At 51.3% G+C, this 21427-nt stretch overlaps 2 protein-coding genes across 2 annotated transcripts in view; one reads left to right on the top strand and one right to left on the bottom strand.

Moving 5' to 3' along the window:
• Positions 1–262: 262 nt before the first annotated feature.
• LOC135818498 (arfaptin-2-like) lies at positions 263–4530 on the bottom strand. The gene is made up of 2 exons (XM_065331885.1): positions 2767–4530; positions 263–1193 (listed from the first exon to the last, which is right to left on the bottom strand). Exons 1-2 carry the CDS (start codon positions 3643–3645, stop codon positions 981–983), a joined length of 1092 nt encoding a protein of 363 aa, XP_065187957.1. The 5' UTR covers positions 3646–4530; the 3' UTR covers positions 263–980.
• A 4492-nt stretch (positions 4531–9022) lies between these two features.
• The window catches only part of LOC135818495 (uncharacterized), a 55857-nt gene continuing 43452 nt past the window's right edge, over positions 9023–21427 (top strand). The window contains exons 1-7 of the mRNA XM_065331882.1: positions 9023–9668; positions 11127–13216; positions 13585–13824; positions 14393–14512; positions 15717–15890; positions 16165–16401; positions 17301–21039. Coding sequence (XP_065187954.1) covers positions 9557–9668; positions 11127–13216; positions 13585–13824; positions 14393–14512; positions 15717–15890; positions 16165–16401; positions 17301–21039 — 6712 coding nt within the window. The 5' untranslated portion in view covers positions 9023–9556. The remainder of the gene's footprint in view (positions 9669–11126; positions 13217–13584; positions 13825–14392; positions 14513–15716; positions 15891–16164; positions 16402–17300; positions 21040–21427) is intronic.

The raw sequence follows: 21427 nt of genomic DNA, 5'->3' as shown, positions 1-21427 counted from the left end.
ATGCGTTTTCGAGGGTATATTCTGGAGCTGAAAAACTTGAATGGGCACCCTAAAAAAATACCCATGTCAACTGGAGAACGTTGTGCACTTTCAAACAGCCCCTTCTGTCTCTGCCAAGAATCCAACACCCGTGAACTTCTGTTTCTATCATCTGCAGGGTGCTAGTGCTAGTAGTCAACAGGTCCCGGTGCATGGGAAAACACCTGCCCCTACACATGCAGCGGCCCAGCCCGACAACAACACCACCTCGTGACAAGCACCATCAAGATGAGTACATGTACGTACTGGAAGGTCGCAATCGTTGCAATGTCCCTAGTCAGCACCGTCACTGACAAACAAGACGACACGGGCGAATTGATAACAATGTAAAATACCGGTGAGCACATCTGGTGGCCAATACAAAGAATCCCATCTACAACCATAGGAAAACAATACAGCTGTACCACTAACAACCCATAACGAGTCCTACGCAAGAGATTTGAAGAATAAAAAAGAGAATCATGTATACGAAAGTAAGGATGAGATGGACAAAGAATAAATAATCTTGGTGAGCCATTCAGGGGTACAACCACACGCATCCAAAAGTAATGGTAGCGGCTATTCCCCATCCAGTCGCAGCCAGCCATACCGCATTCCGGTGGCGACAATGCACCGGGTAAACTGTATCAAAACTGCAGGCTCGATCAAAACGCAGCATTGAATGAATTGACAAATGTGCGGTGTAAGTTTTGGTGAACGTTTCAGAATTAAAAAATGAATAAGGGACTCGCGGTCCGGTGCAGCGTGGCCACGGCGCTCTCGGTGCATACACAATATCGTGTAGATCATGTAACGGTGGTCAGGTCGAGAGCTCACAGCTGCCGGAGAGCACCGAATTGCTCTCCCTCCTCTTCGTCGCGTTCATGCTGGACTCCTGCTGTGCAAGGCTGTTCACACTCACGGTATCGTCACAGCAGCAGAAGTGTGCCAAACGGGAGAAGTCAGAACTCGTCGATCGAGTGCCCTGTGCCGTTGTTCATGGGCAGCTCTTGCAGGGTGGACTTGACCTCGGTGCTGGTGGGCAGCGCGGTGGCCAGGTCCAGCCGTCGGATGTGATACGACTTCAGGCAGCGCTCCAACACCTCAATGTCGCCAGTGAAAAAGCCCGACGTTGCGTTGTGCAAGAGAACAAGCTGCTTCTGCATGACGGTAATCTGCAAGCGGCGAGAAGCACAAAGACACGTGTACAGTAAAAGTTCAAATCCGTTGATCTCCGAGCTGCAGAGAGTGCTCAATGTCAAAGACAGAGCTCAGAACATAGCAGACTCAGCGGAGGACGTTCAGCTTGGTTGTAAATCTGATGATTGCCCAGCGGCATGAAATCCAGAGTTACAACCAACCTGAACGTCCTCCGCTCAGTCTGCTATGCACAGTAAAAGTTCAACATCCTAAGTACACTTGATGTACCAGGAAAGTTGTGAGCGGCACCATTCGAAGGACTTGAAGTACTCGTAGCCCTTTCATTGAATTATTGGTGTGTGTGTAATGGCTACTAAGGGTAGTCAGATGAGAGCGCACGGAGGAGAAGAGATTGTTACACTTGATGTAATATACTTTTATCTTGGGAATGGAAGTGAAGCACTTTTCTCAGGACTCTGCACATCCTTTCCCGTCACACGACCTTGGATGTACAGTACTTCAGCTAGCAAGCACAGATGTGTGTGTCCCCTTATTAAAGGTATGCCATACTGAAATTCCCCCCGGTGCATACTACTAAATGCGGAATGAAACTTACTGTAACATACAGTACAGAGTACTAGTGCCTTGGAGGTCACGTACTGCCCGATATAAAGAGCTGTATTCGGTTGCTCTGGCATTGGAACTGGAGCAGCCAGAGCAGTGCGACTTTCGCCCTGATATGCACTTGGTTTATCCTCATACGGATAGGTTTATACAAAGTGAAACTTCAGTGTAACATACACGCAGGAGGCATGAAAGCTGCACCCACAAATCCTACCAAATATGTGGGACCTGTCAGGCACATCTTCAGCAAAGGGGTGAAAGGTATATAGGTATATGCCAAAACTGCCTGGCAGCTTTCTATATTCGGCAGGACTTGTCCCTGACAAAGCCCTAATAAGTAATAGACCGCTGGTACGCATTTTCTGGACAATATGTGCACTGGCAAGAGACCCTTAGGCCTTACTGCTCTCTGGAGCTCTAGATCTAAAAAGAGTTGAAAACAGTGCAACATGTGTATTCCTTGTGTGTGCCTAGCCGCCGACCAAGTCATAAAGCTGCAGCGACGGATCGATCGCGCCTTCGATGATTTATGAAATGCGACGGTAACTCAGAATTCAGCTTAAAGCTGCTTTGCCAAATCGGTGCCGACTTGCACACTCTGCTATTGGATGAATTCTTGCTGTGACCTACATATTATCGGCCTGTTTAGGATGCATACAATTGTGCTGTACAATATATCTGTCCATTCATTATGCTGGTAGAGTAGAGTAGAACAGAACAAATTTCGAAAACATGATAGATAAGACCCCGCCGCCCCCCCCCCCCCCCGATATTGAGCCATCCCATATTCATGTACCCGACTCAGTGCCGAGCGATTGATGCCTGGCAGCGCTCGGCACTGACCCAATCCTCATTTCTTAGACTGCCTAGTTAGCTCTCTACACTTCTCTGAAGCGAACAGTCCCACTGTGTCCACACACAGGCGTGGTATTTCGCCAGCCATTTCTGTATGAAAGTGGTTTCGCCTTTTCACCACTCGCTCACCTTGTTCTCATCCAGGAACTTGAGCTTGACGTTCAGCTCGTTGCGCACGACGGTGAAGAGCTCCTTTTGCGTCTCAAACGCCACCAGCGCCGCTTCTAGCTTTGCCTGCTTTGCTGTGTTGGCCGGGTTACCATCACAGAACGTCTGCAGCTGCTCGACGTCGATGCGGAAAGCGTCGTACTGCACGCGCATCGCCTCGTACTCGTGCACCTTTGCGAACGTGTCCTCCATCGTCTTGGAGATCAGCGTGCCGATGCTGCTGACAAAGTGGTCCAGCGACGCTACCAATGCATCTCCTGTTCTGGCCACCGTTCTCTGCACCGTGCCGCCGCGGAGCAGCTCCGCCTGCAGATCGGTTTCCGTCACTCGCACCCCGTACTCGGAGAAAATATCTCCCAGATTGCGCTGCGTCTCCAGGAAGCCTCTCAGCTGCGTTGACAGCTTCTTGGCCAGGTTCATGATCTGCACGTAGTTGCGCTGCGCCTCGCGCAGGCTCTCTATGCGCTCTGTCATCTGGGTATCTACTGTTTTGGTCACTTTGCCAAACCGTTCGTTCATGGACTGACGAGCACATTTGACTTTCGTCATTCCCCAGGTCGCGAAGCTCTGCAAGCGAGCAGCGACTGGCACTGTAGACCTCGCCTGGACTTCTGTGTCGGGCAACGAGAAGTCTGACTTGCCTGTGCCATCGCCGGGTGACTCCACATGTTCAGCTGCTCTCTGTTGTGCTGGACTGGCACGGTCGACTTTGGTCGGGGAGCTGGAAAGGTCCACATCTGACAAGTTTGACTGGTCAAGATGCTGTTGAGTTTCTCCAGGCACTGCGATTTCCGTCTGCTCCGTACCCTCTACGGTAGTGGTATCTGCGGTGGCCGACATAACGTCGTCTGTCACTGCGGGCTTACCACAGAGAACAGCAACTCGGCAAACAAGAAAACGAAAACTCAAACTGCCTCCTTGCGAATGACGTACATAAACAAGCGGCCCAACAAAACCACTGCGTCTGCTGATACACCGTGTGTACGATGGTGTGCGTGTATCACTGTATGGAAGGTCTTCGGCCGTTCCGGGACATGTGCAACACACAACAACCAACACGGCCTTTTCAGTCAGTCTGTGTGTGGATGCAAGACTCAGAGTGGTCCCACTCGTACACAATAAAAAAAAACACCAGCGTGTGCAACTAACTTTTCAGTTTTAGCCTTCTGTAGCAGGTAGAAGTAATAGTTACCGCAAGTGTAGACTGGAGTGATTCCACAGGTCGTCAGGCCCCACACTGTGACAGGCTGTGGGTTGCCAGCTTGGGACCAAAAGATTGCCCGGCTTGAACGAGCGATGTGAACCAACCAATGAAAGTACCGGTACTGACAGTACTACATGTACACGACTATGACTCAGTTGCCTCTGCACCTACTGATCTGAGGTCTTGCTTGAAAGTGAAATCTGAAGTGAAGAGCTGTAGCTCAAATTCACGAAGCTCGAGATGATCAGGAGCCCAAAGCAAAGTTTGCACTTGCAGCTCTCCCCATTAAATCTGCACCGACAGGAAATCGATCAGGCGATGATGCCGGTCTTTCTGCCGTGCTCAGGAGTCAGGTTGAACTGCCACTAAGTGACTTTGCTCTTTGTTCAGTTTAGTGGCCATGACCTGGTGCGTGCCAGCAAAGTCGTTTGTTATGAAGTCAGACAGGACCTGGAGAGATACTGACTCGCAGTCAAAGAGCTGAGAGAGAAAGAGAGAGAGAGAGAGAGAGAGAGAGCTGAAACCCCGTCCCGACGTCCTTTTGGAGGCTGCCATAGTGCGAGCGTTTTGACCATACATGCTATATTTTGCGAATATGGTCCTGGACAGGCCAAGATGCATCGTAGATCTACATAACACTGCTGTAGAATGATTATGTAGAAAAGAGCCAGCCATGTAGATCATCTACTCGTGGCCGGCTGAGCATGGTGAGACGTCACGTCTGACGACTATGGAAATCGTGCGGAAGCTGTAGTGCGCGTTTAACGTTTGACGGTATGCCTAATGGTGAACATTTTGTCGTATTATATTCAGCCAAGTGACATAGATCAGTTCACCCTTGCCACCCGTGACCATGACTGCACCAGGATGATGTAGCTATAATTATAGTCGACTCCACATAACGAACTCGTATAGCGAACCATTGTCCATATCCCTGTTTGAACGTATACAATATTGACCACTGCTGCCACCACCACCATCGCTGCCACCACCTCCACCACTACCAAGTACCACCATCATCAAGTGCTCTGGATGCCTTCTGCCGAAGTTCTGGCAACTTCAATATCAGTTTGGGGCAAAGATAATCGTCAGTCAACGAGTACCGTACTGGCAATATATGTTGCCGCGTAATGCGTAACGCAGGGGGGTGCGGCGTAACGCGCGACCAGGCTAGTGCGACAAATTGTCGTTGAGTTCGTAACGCGCGTCCGGCGGGGTGCGGCGATCTTTTCACTCAAAATGATGCGGCAAAAGCAAAAAAATGATGCGGCAATAGCAAAAAAGTGATGCGGCAATAGCAAAAAAAGGACTGCGGCAATATAGAAACCTGTGTAACGGCTCCTGTGCGATTTTGCATGTAACGCCCTGCGTGCGGCAAACATGTGCCAATGTAACGCTTCATGGCCTCACTGCGGCAACATATATTGCCAGTACGGTAATAAACACAATACAGGAAAATACTCAAAATGCCGTGAGCTTGAGGTGAACATTTTTAAATAGTACAAGTGTCAATGCGAACAATGAGAGGTGAGAAACAAAAGCCACTATAAATCCAAAAAAACTTCACAGGTGTAGCATTTTCACGGTTTCTGCTTTTGATTGATTGGTTCACTTGTGAAAAAAACCCAAAAAAAAAACAGTTGCAATCACAAGCTAAAGTTTTTATAAAGGATACCTAAACCTATGCCAAGGTGTGTGTATTGAATGCGCACCTTGCCTTATTTATTGTGTTGGTTATTTCTGTCTCCACGAAAACTGTACACCATTTTTTTCATATGGCTTTTTTACCTTGAATGGTTCTTCACATCCTGTATCACACTTTGTGAATTCACTCGCTGCAAGAGAGATGACTCACCACCTGTGCACCATCATCATCATCAGCAGCAGCAGCACAACCACATGATTGCACAACACAGGCAAAAAAGACTAGGGAGCAGTAGAATTGCTTGGATGGAGAGCCAAGGACTAAAAATAAAAAATAGACGACCATAAAAGTTTACAATATTCACTGGTTTGAGGGAAAGACGCGAACGAGAAAAGTCTGAAGAAAAATTGACTGTCACCACCAGGACTCGAATCAGGGACCCGTCACCCTTGCATACTGTAAGTTTACAAGTTATCCATTTTTGTCCAACGCTATTACAAGCAGGATACTGGTGAGTCAGAAAGCACAACACTGACTGATGTGATACTGACATTCAACGACCTGATGCTTGGCCGCGTCACGTCGGGAATGCGCAAACCAACAGCTTTCCAACTGTCGGTAGTTACTTGGAAAGTTCTAAGTTACGAAATAAGATAAGAAAGGGGAAGTTCCATTCTTCATGTAGTATAGTACGAAGAGATAGTGCCGTCCAGTCGGTCTTGCTTCGTGATCGCGTAACTTCCCCTCTTTTGGTTATCCCTGATAACATGAGCCTCCCAAGTTGGGTGCCACGGGTCGTTGTTTCGCGCTGTCGAAGTGAACCGTGGCCATTCTGCGCCGTGGTCCGTCGTCTTCATCATCCTCATCTTGTCATAATGATAGCTAACATTCTTAGCCTGAGTTTCTTAGTTCGTTTGTCTTCGTCTGGAGTGCGCTAACCTTCCGCTTTCTTATTTCATGACTTAAGAACCTTCCAAGTTGGAAGGTTGTTGGTTTGCTGGTTGCCAGTTAGTTGTAGAACGTCAGTACTATTGATTGGTCAGTGTCGTGCAATGTCATCGCGTGAGCTAATTCAGCGTCCAGTAACTGGTGGTGTTAGTGGACAGTATAGGGTATCTTGTAGTTTCTTGCTCCTTTTTCCTACAAGTACTTGATTAATTAACCATCATCGTCATGGACCGCTTCGAACAGCGCCACATCTACAGAGACATCTCGCCGCCATTGCCAGTGTTCGTTCGCTACGTAGACAACCCGGGAACTGCTGTTGACACTCCAGCGGAAGCACAGTCTCTACTGACCAAACTGAACGGAAAACACCCGACAATCAAATTTGAACTGGAGTTACCGGACGAAGATGGTTTCTTACCAATCCTTGATATCAGACTGAAAATTCTTCCCGACGGCAAAGTCACGCACAAGCTCTACGTAAAAGAAGCAAACAAAGGAATTACACTACACGCAGATTCCCACCATCCAACGGCGGTTAAGATGGCGGTCATTAACAATGAATACAAACGGGTACCAGACAACAGCACGCCTGAGTTTGCGGAGGCAGCCAGATGCCTCATCTCAGACAAACTTGCAGGCAACGGCTATTCAGCAGAACACATCACCAAAGCGCGAGCCCGAAGAAGAAACAGCAGTAAACAAACACGACCCTCGGCCGCCAACCATCCAAGAACTTACAAAGAAAAAAAGGAGAATCGGAGAAATGCGCGAATGCGCGAATGCCCCATGACCAGGAAGAAGTGCACTTGCAGTTTTGCGGTCTATGAAGCTACGTGCAAACTCTGTCGCGATAGATACGTCGACTCGACTGGGAGACAAATGCACACCCGGGCTCAAGAACATACGAATGCTGCAAAGTCTAAAGACAAGAAGTCTGCATTCGGTGTGCACTATGCTAGAGAACACCTGAGCATCACTCCAAAGATTGGGTACGAAATTGTCCAGCTCACAGAGGGGGATGAGTGTAGGCATTGGCGGATAATGCTCGAAAAGGTGGCTGAGATTCTGCTCGAAAAACAGTGAAATTGGCAGAACCATACAAACCTTATGGCGGGCAATTCCTCGAATTCTGCTCCATTTTTTTTATCCACATACCAAACATGCATGAAACTTACCAGAAAAAGTACCGAATTCTGCCAATTTTTCTGCCGGCATTATCCGCATATGCCTAGGGTCCGGGGTGACCTGAGGCTCCGGATCCGTGAAGCATACGCAATTCGCGACAGGAAGCCAGCTATCAACCGAAGAAAAGAAGAGATGGGAACTGGATTCTTGGCGTAGCTTGCCTACCACCGTCCACTATCTGCCAACCCGATCCACATTCATCACAATAGAACACCGGGCACCCGATGGCCTATGCTCTCAATGACAGTGGCTAACCAATGGCGCCGCATGGCTTGTCCACAAAACTCTATAATTAGTATAAAGACAAAGTACAATAAGTCAGTATAACCATGATAACCAGAGACGCGATCCGACTATGCACGCGTGCAGTCTAATGTCGGTCGCCATGGGACCATGATACGTATGGTGACGGCCCGTCCCCGGCTTGGCCTGCCGCCACAGTCAGTGTTTTAACTGTTTTTGTCTTGATTCTCAGTTGACATGGTTGATGTGATACAGTAGCGGTTATAACGGTGGTTACTGGCGGTAGTGATCTAGAGAGTGAAGCAGCAGCCAGTAGTCACTAGTATTGTGAAACAACCGAACTGTGTTACTTTGTACCACTTTTGTAGCTCATGCTCTGGTTGGAAAATGCAATGCAGCAGGCATAGTCATAACATTAACAGACAATTCTTGAAGTGCACATGATTGTGATCCCGAGTTGAATACGAGCTATTTTGTTAGTTGACATGGCAACGGCCTTGACACCCGTCGGATTTCATCGAATAGGCCATTTATAGGGTCAGTACAGACTCAGTCCAGTACACATGGTTACAGGTATATCTTGTCTCTACACCATACTTGACAGTTATACAGACAGTAGTAGTAGTAGTAGTAGTAGTAGTATTTTGATAGGGAAGGCCCTACAGACCGGTACAGTCGCTGAGTCAGTACAGACTCAGTCAGTGTCACTCACCTTGTTTTCTTCATTGTGCGCATGCGTGGCGGTTTGACTGGCACCCGCTGAAACGAAGTATGTAATGCCATGGCATAGGCATCAGATCACGACCATACCGTCGCCACAGAGATCTAGACCTGAGTCGAGAGAGTGCATATCACCACACTGCACCGGTACGTCCGAGCTTGATCATCTCGGCAACTGTCGCTACAATGATCATTGGCCATTGCACTGCATGCATCACAGTCTCTACCGCAGTACCGGACCCGCGGAGTCCACATCCCACCATGCCATGTATGAGGCTGAGCGGCCGGCGGTCTTGCTCCAGTTTACGACCATTCGCAACCGATGATTGTTCGGTTGGAAGAGTTTTTCTTGTCTTTCAAGTGACGAAGGCCTCTCTGACGGCCCAGTGAGACGAGGAAACCCCTCCCCTGGTTCCGAATATCACCATTCGAGATAGCGACGACGCGACAAGGCCAGCCTTATCCAGGAGGCGTTCTGACAGAGGTGAAATCATTGACAAGGCGCGCACTGGCAACGGTGCGAGCTGCTAACAACACTCAACAGCCTCCTTTTACCGACGCCTTCTCGTTGGCAATCGCTCGGTGGTAGCAGCACTAGCTAGTGTTTGCAAGTGCTCAACTGTTTGCTGGTGAGCGACAGCTACTCGCCTGGTGCGGTAGCAAATCGCTGCTGAGCGTATTGACCAGCCAGGCGACATTCGTGTGGTGTTCGCACACGGTCGTCTCGGCTCACCGACCACCCTTTTCTCATCCCCCCATTCGACGGCCGCGCAATTCGCGCGTGACTACAACGCAACGGATCGGCAATGCCGCACCGGTTACTCTCCCAGTCGCTAACCATGACGAAGGTACGCTCGCCTACCGGACAACTCACCAGCTGCTGGATACTGATTCTGACCGTTATCTTGCTCGTAGCGGGTAAGTGATTGATTCTTGCGTGGATCTGCCCTGTCTGAAACAAGATACTGATTGCTAGCTGTACAAACCAATTACGACGACAATCGCTTTCCACGAATCGCATCTCAAATTGACCCTGCAATGCAGTGTAGAGCTTCAACCTCACTCGGGAAGGGGGGAAGGGACCCACCAGCCAGACCTTGCAAGTAACAGTTAGTTGCATTCGTAGTCGAAGGTCCTGATGTCCCACCCTGGAAAAGCGAGGTGATCTTTCTGTACATTGCGGGCAAGCATTTGCAGGCTTTGGGCCCCATCACTGTAGGAACACATTGTCTCTGGGAAAATGACCTTTATGTTCCCAGGCGTTTGTTGTATGAATGGGGAGAGTTTGCATCGTTGATCAGGAGCTCTGTGATACACTATATACACGCTAACATGTGCGAACTGTACTGTGGGGTCTGCGGTGGACAAACGAAATGGATTCAACTCTGCACACCGGGTTTCAACCTACTGTACTGCAGTTCCTTTTGGCAACTTGCATATTCACACTGCGGTGATTCTGTGCTCTCTCATACACGCACGCACACACGCATGCACCCACGCACGCACACACACGTACACACACATGCACACACACGTACACACACACACGCACACGCGCACACACACACACACACACACACACACACACACACTTGTACTTGCTCACTGCCAAAACTGGTCACGTGGGTCTCCCCGGGAGAGGGGGGAGAGACTCAAAAGGAATCTTGGAAAGATGACTCAATTGGCCATTGAACCGCCCAACGGCCGACACCCCCTGAAATCCCCAAACTAGGGTGGACTTGAAATGATCCCACTTATGGGCTCACCACACCTCAGTAAGTGGGTGAGGACAAGGTGCAGAAAAAGGATTGACGGCATCAGGGTATCCGTCCCGGGATCCAACTGCAGGTACCCCTGCCCCCAGTGAAGGTAATACTTGGTACTAGTGTGGGTGGCTAAATCAGAGTGGATCTGATATAAGCTTCACTAGCACCATTGATTACACAAGAGGTAATCTAGCCAGAAGCAGTCACACACACACACACACACACACACACACACACACACACACGCACACGCACACGCACACGCACACGCACACACGCACACACACACACACACACACACACACACACACACACACACACACATGTGCACACGGACGTACACACACACACACACACATACACATACACGTACACACACGTAACACACGCACGCACACGCGCGCACGCACACACACACACACTTGTACTTGCTCACTGCCAAAACTGGTCACGTGGGTCTCCCCGGAGAGGGGAGAGAAACTCAAAAGGAATCTTGGAAAGATGACTCAACTGGGTATTGAACTGCTCGACGAGCAGCACCCTCTGAAATCCCCAAACTATGGGACACACACACACACTTACTTACACACCTCTCTCTTCTAATGCACAGGGCCCGCGCGTGGCCAGCTGCCGCTCAGCAAGAACGGTTGGGACCTGTTCATGGACACTGGGCGCATTGTCATACGGCCACAAGACGCTCAACAACTACAGCTGGGCAGCTTCGACTGCACGGCATTCACCATACAGAACCGTGAAAACGCAGACGTGATCAACGCAGATGTACAGCGGCACAGACTGAGCGCGCCATGCTCACCGAGATTGCTGGACGCCGTAACGGTGGAGATGACAATGAATACGCTGGACTTGGATGCCGTCAAGCTCAACCAAGGTCTGGCCACCGGGCAGGACGGCACGACGACGTTCCTCTCCGTGCGTGCAAACAGCGGCATTGTGGACGTCACCAAGGGCTCACTGGAGTCTGTTCCGAGCAGTGCTGGACGTGTGGGTAATCTATTCCAGGACAGCATCGCTCCGGCGGTGATCTCCTTCCAGCTGTTCGACTTGGACAGCGGTGAGCTGAGTCTGGTGTTTGACGAGCCCGTGAATCTTCTCGGAGCGCTAAACGTATCGGCCAGCGCGCCCAGTCTGCGACTGCAGCATCACGTCACCTCGCTGGACAGTCTGGAGTACTTTGACGTGCGTCAGGTCACACCGATCACCGGCAACGGACGCAACGTCACCGTGCGTCTGTCCGACGGCGAGCTCAACCGGCTGAAGCTGATGCGACGTGTGTGCTCATCCATTGCCGACTGCTGGATCACGCTGTCAGAGTTCTTCGTGGCCGACATGGCCGGCAATCGCATGAGTCCGCTGTCGAACGGCGTGACGTCGCTGTCTCGTTTGCTGAGCAGCTTCATCGTCGACGACAGTGGTCCGGTGTTGCAGACGTCCAGCATTAACTTCAACAATGGCATGCTCGTGCTGAGCTTCAACGAACCCATTGACAGCGCTAGCATCTCGCCGTCAGCTATTTCAGTGATGTCCGCGCCCAATGCCAATACGTCGTCTGCCCTGCACCATCGGCAGCTCACTGGCGGACGAGTGTTGAGCGGCGATGGACAGCGACTCTCACTGCTCCTGGATGCGGCTGATCTCAACGCCCTAAAGAGCAGCGATCTGCTGGCCACTGATCGCAACAACACCTATCTTTCAATCAACGGTAGCTTGGCGAGTGATCTGGCACTTACGGCAAACCCCGTCAGGACTATTTCCGTGGCAAACGCCTCCAAAATCACGACGTACACCGGTGACACTGTGCCACCGCAGGTCAGTGCGTTCACTATAGACTTTGAGCGGAGTCGCATCGTCATCACTTGGGACGAGCCAATCCGCCCGTCGCGCACCAGCATGCAGCTCCTGGCCCTACGATCGTCTCAGGCGCTCACCGCCGAATCGCACGTATTCTCTACGGACGGCGGCCTGTCACGCAATCCCCCTCCGGACGGCGTTCTCTCGTTGAGTTTCAACCTGAGCACGGTGGACCTGACCCAGGTCAAACTGAACACGGAGCTGGCGCAGAACCAGGACAACACGTTTCTCTGGAGCATCGCCGACGGTGCCACGCACGACATGCGCAACAACCCGATGGATGCCATCCCTGCCGGCTCGGCCATCAAGGCCACCATGTACATTGTGAGCCGCAAGCAGCCGCGTCTGGACCGCTACTCGCTGGATCTCAACACTGGTTTGCTGAACATGACGTTCGACGACGCCATCAATGGCTCGAGCTTCCGGCCAGATACGGTGACGTTGCAGAACGCGCCGCAGGTTTCCGTCACCGACGCTCAATCGCGTTACACGTTCAGCGCATTGACGTACACACGCACAGCCATCGACTTCACGCTGGTCGTCAACATTGCTCGTTTCGACCTCGACGAGCTGAAGAAGCTGCGTGCACTGGCACGCAACACCTCCACTACCTACCTGATCATGACCGCGAATGTTATCGATGATATCTTCGAGACCGATGCCATTGCCATTACGAACGGCCGGGCACAGCAAGTCAATCAGTTTGTGGAGGATACCACTCGGCCGCGGGTTTCGTCCACTATGCTGGATATGGACGCTGGCCGCCTGCTCCTGAGCCTGACGGAAACGGTCGACCTGTTGACGCTCGATACGAGGGTGATACGAATCCAGGTGGGTAGTGATCTGTTAGCAGGGTTCTAGCCAGGTCAAAATAGTAGGGGGGGGGGGGGCAGGCATGGGGGAAACAGTTACCCCGTATCCATTTTTCCACTTTCCAATATTGTCTTGCCACTCTAAATGCAATGTATGGGGCGAATCCCCGACTTTACCCCAGATAAAGGTGCCGTTATGAACCATCTAATAGTGACTTTCGACTGCATTTTCGTTGAATTGCATGAAAAGCACGACAATCGGAAAATGAGTGTGGGGGGGGGGGCACTTTTTCACAGCCCCCCCCCCCCCCCCCCCCCCCCCAAGACGTCAGGACTGTCTGTCATTTGTTCATGGTATGTTCTCTGTGTCTCTATTTCTGGCTGCAGTCGAGCGCGTCTTCACCGACTGCCACGCACAGCATTGGTGTGCAGGGTGTTCTCTTGTCAACAGGTGATGCCGGTTCCGATATCAATTTCCTCCTGTCACAGTCCGACCTGTTTGCGCTGCAGCGCAACCGCGGCCTGGCCACGGATAAAGCCAACACCTTCCTGGCCTGGTCAAGCGCTCTGGCGGCCGACGTCGACGGAAATGCTCTCGTGGCACAGTCCGGCGGCCAAGCTCACCCGGTCAGTACGTGTGTGAGTGTGTGTGTGTTGTGATTCTCGGTTATCATTCCAAGGTCCAGGGCTGAATGTACCCCAACTAAGCTGTTCTCAAACCTGTGGTCACTACCTGTGTGTTTAGCCCAACGGCATAGTTTGCAAAGTCTTCTTTACCATACAGTACCGTTGATCCCCCTCCCCACCCTCCCCAGAGCTTTGTTGCTTCCCAGCTAATCATACAGAAGGGGGTGACGATTGGATCGATTATGTCAAGTATGGCTTTATGTAACACACCACCATAATCAAACTTGCCATGCTGAATTGTGCATAGTTCTATCCACTGAAATGCCTGCATTGGCATGTATACAACATGTACAGAGTGCATGCATCGGTTCAACGCCACGCTTTGACCTACATGTATATGCTGAGGCCCTTTCACGGGTAGAACATTGACAGGGGCCAGAATAGTAAGAAAGAGGGGGGAGATCAACTGTTCTTCAAAGTACTACTAACGCGTGTAGGGTACACTGTTTGTACCCTACACACGTTCACTCTGATCTCTAACCCGGGCACTTGCTTGCTGTCTGGACAGGTGGATCTGTACATTGCAGACACAACCAAGCCCAACATTATCAGCTACGATCTCGATATGGATCAGACGGGCCTGCTTGCGTTGACGTTTGACGAGACAGTGGCTGCTGCATCATTCCAGGTATGTCCTTGCCACTCCCTGCATAAGGCCCTGGTAAAAATTATCTTTGATTCTCAAGTACGCGCGCACCGACTTTTGGTGGCGCACCGACGATTTTTTATATTTCTATGCATGCATATGCGCGCATGAAAACGGTCAATGCGAAAGGCATGAATCAGGGAGTCGTAAAATACCGGTATTTTTCTACTCCCTGGCCTGAATATGTGAACATGTGACCGTGTACTATGTGTGACCGGTCGACCCTATTTTTGGAAATAAAAAATTGTGGGAAATAAAATTAAAATTTGCTCGCTCGCACCGATTTTCGTAGGCTCGTGACCTGAGAATCAACTCTATTTTTTACCATGGCCTAAGATTAGTCTACGGATGTGAAGTGGTTTCAAATCTTTGTCATGTGACTATATTCGTGTAGAAAGTGTACATGGCATGTGGACAGAGGAGCAAACGTGGCCAGTGTCATAGACGCAGGACGTAGGGGTTGAGTGGTGTTGGAACCAACGTGGCTACTCTCCATGCGATGATCATGTGCAGGGGCGTTGGAACCGGTGCGGCAGGTCCGGCCAAAGCCACACCAATAATTTCATCTTGTGACTTTTGAAGCAACGAAGTATACTGTAAACCGTGAAATTATTGCGATGGTCTAATTTCTGCGAAATTCGCGACCGCGTGGAAATCGCGAAATTTAGACAGCGCGAAAAGGAGATCCATGAAAGGTTTAGCAAGAACGCCACAGGTTTAGCAAGAATGCCATTCTGCAATCGCAAAATTAAAACCTCGCAAACCTGTCCGGATTCTGAAAACGCGAACTAAAAACGCCGCGAAAATTTCACGCTGTACAGTAGGCTATTTGGACCCAATTTCCCTAAAATTTTCCGGGGAGGGGGATCCCCGGACCCACACCTGCAATTTTCCGGGGAGGGGGATCCCCGGACCCATGCCTGCAATTTTCCGGGGAGGGGAATCCCTGGACCCACACCTACTCATGCGGCCGCACCTATGTTGTGTACCGTCCGACGCCAATGTGATAGATGTGCGACGGTTGAATTGAAAAAAAAACCCTGAAAGTTGTAATGTCCTAGAGAGTTCCAACGAGGAAGCAGCTCATCTTACAGTAAGGGTTCAGACTTTGTGCAAAGCATGTAGTGGACCACATCGGCGAGGATGCGACCATCGTCTGTCGGCCACTTGTGTGTTTGTATTTCAGGTCCAGCACCTTCGACTGGTGAACGCGGAGACGGGCTTCACGTCGTTCTACGTGCCGGGCCTGTCCAGCTTCTCATCCACGGAGGACAGCAACATCGTCCAAGTGGTCCTGTCCAACACGACTGCCAAGCAAGACCTGGACAACATCAAGGCTCGGTCCACTCTGGCAACGAATGTAAGATCATCAGTTCACAGTGAAGCATTCCCACGAGTACTAGTAGTCTTATGTCGTGTTATGGAGCCAAAGGACTAAATTACCGATGTACATGAGTTATGAAAAAAGGCGGCTGCTCCTAGTGTCGAGCTCCTGCTTCCTGCTGAGTCACCCAGTTTACACACTCGTCGAAGTCGCAACATCCTAGTTCATACATATAATACAATGTACTGCAAGTATGAACTAGGGTGTTTAATGTTTATCATGTTCCCGTGTTTCTTTGTGTGTCTGGCAGAAACTGGACACGTACCTTCAGGCGTTTGAGCCCACCGTGAAGGACATGGCCGGCAACAATCTGACACGGCTGCTCTCCCTGCCCACCATTGAGTCGCTGGCCGCGCTGCAGGTGCATAACTACACGCGCGATCAGATTCGGCCGGAGTTCCTCGCCTGCACGCTGAACATGGCTCTGGGCCAGCTGTCCATGAGCTTCTCGGAGACAATGGATGCCGACATGCTGAATCCAACACAGGTAACTGTGCAGCGTGTGTTGATGCCATCGCTACGCAAAGTGGTCATTGGCTACCCCTGCCATGTATTGCTTGAAATAAAATAAATAATAAATAATCTATAGGGGTAGGAGTGTATGAGATTCTGGTGCGTTACACTAGATTCTGGATTCTCTTATTTTGGCATTGGTGGATATGGCTTGTCTCGTTGTTTTAAAAGAGGAGAATAGCACTTGTTCTCTTGCTGTGGTCGGGAAATCCCACTAGACTATAGTAGAGCCAGCTGTAAAACTGACCAGTTGCCGGTGTGCAGTTGTACCCGGGTAGTCCATGCATGTAGTACACTTAGTGTCTGGCTAACACCTGTACCATTACACCATTACACCATTCCATACGTGCACAGCTGTCATGTCCGGTACGCAGCTGTGCTAGCACGGTACGGGCCATAGAAATCCAACCTCATATATAATATATATGAGGTTGGATTAAATTAATAGTAGCGCTGGGCAATACGCAGCCCTAGCACTACACCAACTGTTCTGTGCACTCGAACGTGGTGCTACCGAATTCAGGAGGTTGGATTTCTCTGGCCAGAAGTGTAGTAGTGATAGTACTATTAGTGCTAGTCTTCGTATATGCATGTGCATTCTCCAACCACTGGAACACGGGAATAGGTATGTGTGTGTGGGGGGGGGGGGGGGGGTGCAGTGACTTTGCTAATCCAATCTGTGCAGTAATGCTCCAGGAGACCTTTCCAACCCAACTTGGGCTTTGACCCAGAGGTGGTTACTGTATGTCTGGCTCCTCGCCACTGCAGGTACACCACCTGTGCATTAGAATGTGTAGTGTTAGTGCTGATGTGATTGTGCGGGTTGTGTGTGTTCTACGTGTGTGCCTATCCTCTGCATGCATGCATGTGCAGATTTCCATTCACGACACCTCGCTGGATCCCGGCGTTAGGTACACGTTTCAGCAGTCCAGCATGGCCGTGGACACAGACGCCACCACCGTGGTGCTGCAGATGTCACAGAGCGACTCCGACGCCCTGAAGCTGCGCCCGCAGCTGGCAATCAACGGCTTCACGTCGTACATATCGCTCGGCAGCCCGGCGGCTCGCGACATGGCTGGCAACCTGATCATAGATAACCCGCAGGCGGGCAGCCGACGACAGTCGTGCACGTTCATACCGGATACGGTGTCACCGCGGATCACGCGCTTCAGCGTCGACCTGAACCATCGCACGCTCAATCTGACATTTTCCGAGGCCGTCGACGCAAACTCACTCAGCGTCGGCGGTCTGGTGCTGCACGAGCGAGAGCTGGTACCCAAAGTGGCGGTCCCGCTCACTTTCACGTCCACCTCCGGCAGTACTGACGGCACTGAGGTTGTGATCAACCTGTCGGACAGTGATTTTAATCGCATCACGGCCGAGACGCAAGTGGCCACTGAGAGACCGGACACGGCGCTTTCGGCCACGGCCGGTGTCATCCGCGATCTGAACAATAACCCGCTGCAGACGATCAATGAGTCGTATGCACTGCTGGTAGCTATACACACGGCCGATATGATGTCACCCACGCTGGATTCTTACGACACCGACTTCAACACGGGCACGCTTACGCTGTCATTCTCCGAGAGTGTCAACCTGACCGCTTTCCAGCCGTCTCAGCTGACGCTACTGGATCAGAACACCTCCGCCACCACTCCGTTCAGGCTAACCGGCGGAACGAGTCGGTTTGTGATCGGCTCAACCACCAACATACTTGTCACGCTGTCCAGCGTCGATCTGAACGCTGTCAAAGCGCGGCGTAGTCTCGCGACAGCCCGCAGCAACACGTACATCAGTGCCACACCGACTGCTATCCTCGACATGAACTCCAACATGCTCGTGGTGGTTCCGCCGTACGACGCGCAGCAAACCAAAAACTACAAGTCCGACCAGACAAACCCGAATCTGGACTCCTTCCGTCTGGATCTGGATGCCGGACAGCTGACGTTGGTCTTCGATGAAACGGTCAACACGACATCATTTGATGTGCAGCAGCTTAGGTTCCAGAATACCGGAAGCTTTAGCACTGTTTCGTACACACTAACAAACGCCACACAGTTGACGCCTTCGGTCCGCTACAGAACCGACCTTCCATTGCTTCTCTCTACTGGTGACTTGAACGAGATCAAGAGGCTATCCCTTTGCACATCAATTGCCGACTGCTCTGTCGCTCTCAATCTTGCACCGCAGGCTTTCCTGATTGCCGACATGTCCGACAATGACATCAACACCATTGCCGTTACATCAGCAAAAAGCATTGCCTCTGACGGCTTCACTGCTGACACTACAGCGCCTGTTCTGTCCAGCTTCACTGAGTTTGACCTGAATAGCGGCCGTGTGACTCTTCTGTTCGACGAGACCGTTCTGGCGGCCAGCGTGTTCGAGGAGTCCATGCTGCTCTATAGCAATTTCTCGTCCATCTCTTCTAGCGTGGGCATCACCGGGGGTACACACTCGGTTGCGGACTCGACGTCCATCACGATTTCGCTGACGACCGACGACCTCAATGCCATCAAGTTGGACATTGGTCTGTGCGTGGACCGGGCGTCGTGCGTGATCCGCTTCAACTCCAGCCTTCTGACCGACATGAACAGTGTGTTTGTGGTGGCTGTCGAGCCGGCCAGCGGCACTGGTGCAACATACACGCCTGTCAGCTTTGTACGCGACACAACACCTCCAGTTCTCCAATCGTTCACTCTCGACTTGAACACCGATGTGCTGGAGTTGTCGTTCGACGAGGTCGTGCGGTTAAGTTCTCTTGATATTGGTGCCATCACCATACAGCAGACCCGCTCCGGGCTGGGTCACGGCCAGGCGGTCAGGCTCTTCTCGACCAGAAACCCGGCATCGCGCAGCGCCGACGGCCTCAGCGTGTCCGTCAACATCTCCCTGGAGAACGCCAACGCCCTGAAAGCCATGTTTGCCATGGCGACGGACGTCACGAACACTTGGCTGACCCACGACACGCAGCTCGTAACCGACGTCAGCGGAGTGGCCATTGCTGCACGCATTAGTCCCAGCAGGTCTCTTCAAGCATCACACGTGGAGCAAGACCGCACATCACCACACGCTCTGGCCTTTACACACTACAACCTGGACAACAACACAATTCGTATTCTGTTCGACGAGCCTGTTGACACCGCATCGCTGAAGTACAGCCAGCTGGTGCTGCTGAGTGAGCCACTGCACAACATGACAAACACGTCTGTGTTCCGACCTGTCAGGTTGTCGCTGAGTGGTGGCACCCCAAGCTACATCAACACCGCTGACAAGCTGGAAGTGGAGATCTTGCTCACCCGGCAGGATGCAAGAGACATCAAACTCTCCGACGTTCTGGCAGGTAATATTTCACATCTGCTAGTGAGCAAAGACGCAGTTAGGGATCCAGCAAGCAATGTCATCGAGGCGAGCAACTTCTCCTATCTGCTACAGCCGGGTGGTTTCTTTGTGGATCACACGGCACCACGCCTGGAAGGATTTGTCTTCGATGCCAACGTATCCCAGCTGGTATTGACTTTCTCCGATCTCGTCGACTCCAGTTCTGTGGATGCGAGCACGCTCCAGCTGCACTCGGATGCGTTCGGTAATGACTCGCTGTCACTGAAGAAGTTGACTGCTCCGAGCCCAGCAGCAGGGTACGATTACGACATATCCATACCGATTTCCAGGGAAGACCTCATCGCTGTGCAAGTACTGATGAACATGGCCACTGGCACGGACAATACCTTTGTCAGCTTCAACGGCACCATGGCGACAGACTTCGATGGGCGCTATGTGGACAGCGTGTCTGCTGTCTTGCCGTTTCAAGCTACCGACTTTGTCCCGGACACCATTACACCGCGGGCGGTGGCGTTCGATATAGACCTGAACACTGCACCTACGCTCACTGTGTTCTTCGACGAAGCAGTGAACCCACTGAGGTTTGTGCCTTCGCGACTTACTCTCCAGCAGAGAAACAGTAGCACTGCTGACCTACCGCTTACCACGGCTAAGTACTCATTGATCAACAGCCAGCCGTCGCAGAACACTTCCTTTGACACTGCCATCGCTGTCGAGCTGTCGGACTACGACACGAATCGTATCAAAGCCACACGCAACTTAGCGACGAGTGGCAACGACACCTATCTACTGGCGGCGTACGGCATGATTGCGGACACGTTCAACAATCCGTCTGCGGCTGTCCTTGACGGTCTGGCCTTGGCTGCCCAGAACTACACCGAAGACGCCATCGATCCGGTCGTGCTGTCATTCGTGATGGACTTGGACGTGGGGCAGATCCAGATCACGTTCAGTGAAGCCGTTGATCCGCGTTCGTTGAACTTCGCCGGCGTTGAATTGCAAAATCAGGAGACCCGAACCAACCTGACGGCGGTCATTGGCCTGGAAAATGGAACGGTGGCAGTGTCACTGCAACGCGAACTCAGCACAATCGTGGGCATACAACTAACACAGGCCGATCGGAGCAAGCTGACACGCTCGACCTACCCGATCGGACGCAGCGTCGAGACGTCATACCTGTACTTGTCTGACGATGCGTTCGCGGATTTCGCCGGCAATCCAGTTGTCGGCCTGAACGCCAGCGCTGCCCTGAAACCGACAGCGTACCTGGAAGGTGAGTGCTTTGAGATGCTCAGTGTGTGCTCAAAAGCATCACATTTCACACTTGAGTATTGCTTTGAAGTACATTGTATGAAGTGTGGTTGCTATGATCTTCCCTACTGCAGTTCATGGTTCCTTTAGTGGGTTTGTGTTGTACTTCTTGTACTTCTAGTGTTCATTGATGTACCTTTTAGCGGGTTTGTGTTGTACTTCTAGTGTTCATTGATGTACCAGCAAATGCTGTGGCTTTATGCCTCTGCTCCATGACCCCCCTCCCATTTTGCACAAAACATTATTTCAATATTTTCATACCACCATAAGCAGCAGCAGCAACACCAGTACGAGCACCACCACCCTTGTCGAGTGCACTATTTCACACCTGTGATGTTGGCGTGTGCTCT

Source organism: Sycon ciliatum, chromosome 5 (genome assembly GCF_964019385.1).
Source record: "Sycon ciliatum chromosome 5, ocSycCili1.1, whole genome shotgun sequence".
Taxonomy (NCBI): domain Eukaryota; kingdom Metazoa; phylum Porifera; class Calcarea; order Leucosolenida; family Sycettidae; genus Sycon; species Sycon ciliatum.
This window is presented reverse-complemented; position numbering and strand designations above follow the sequence as displayed.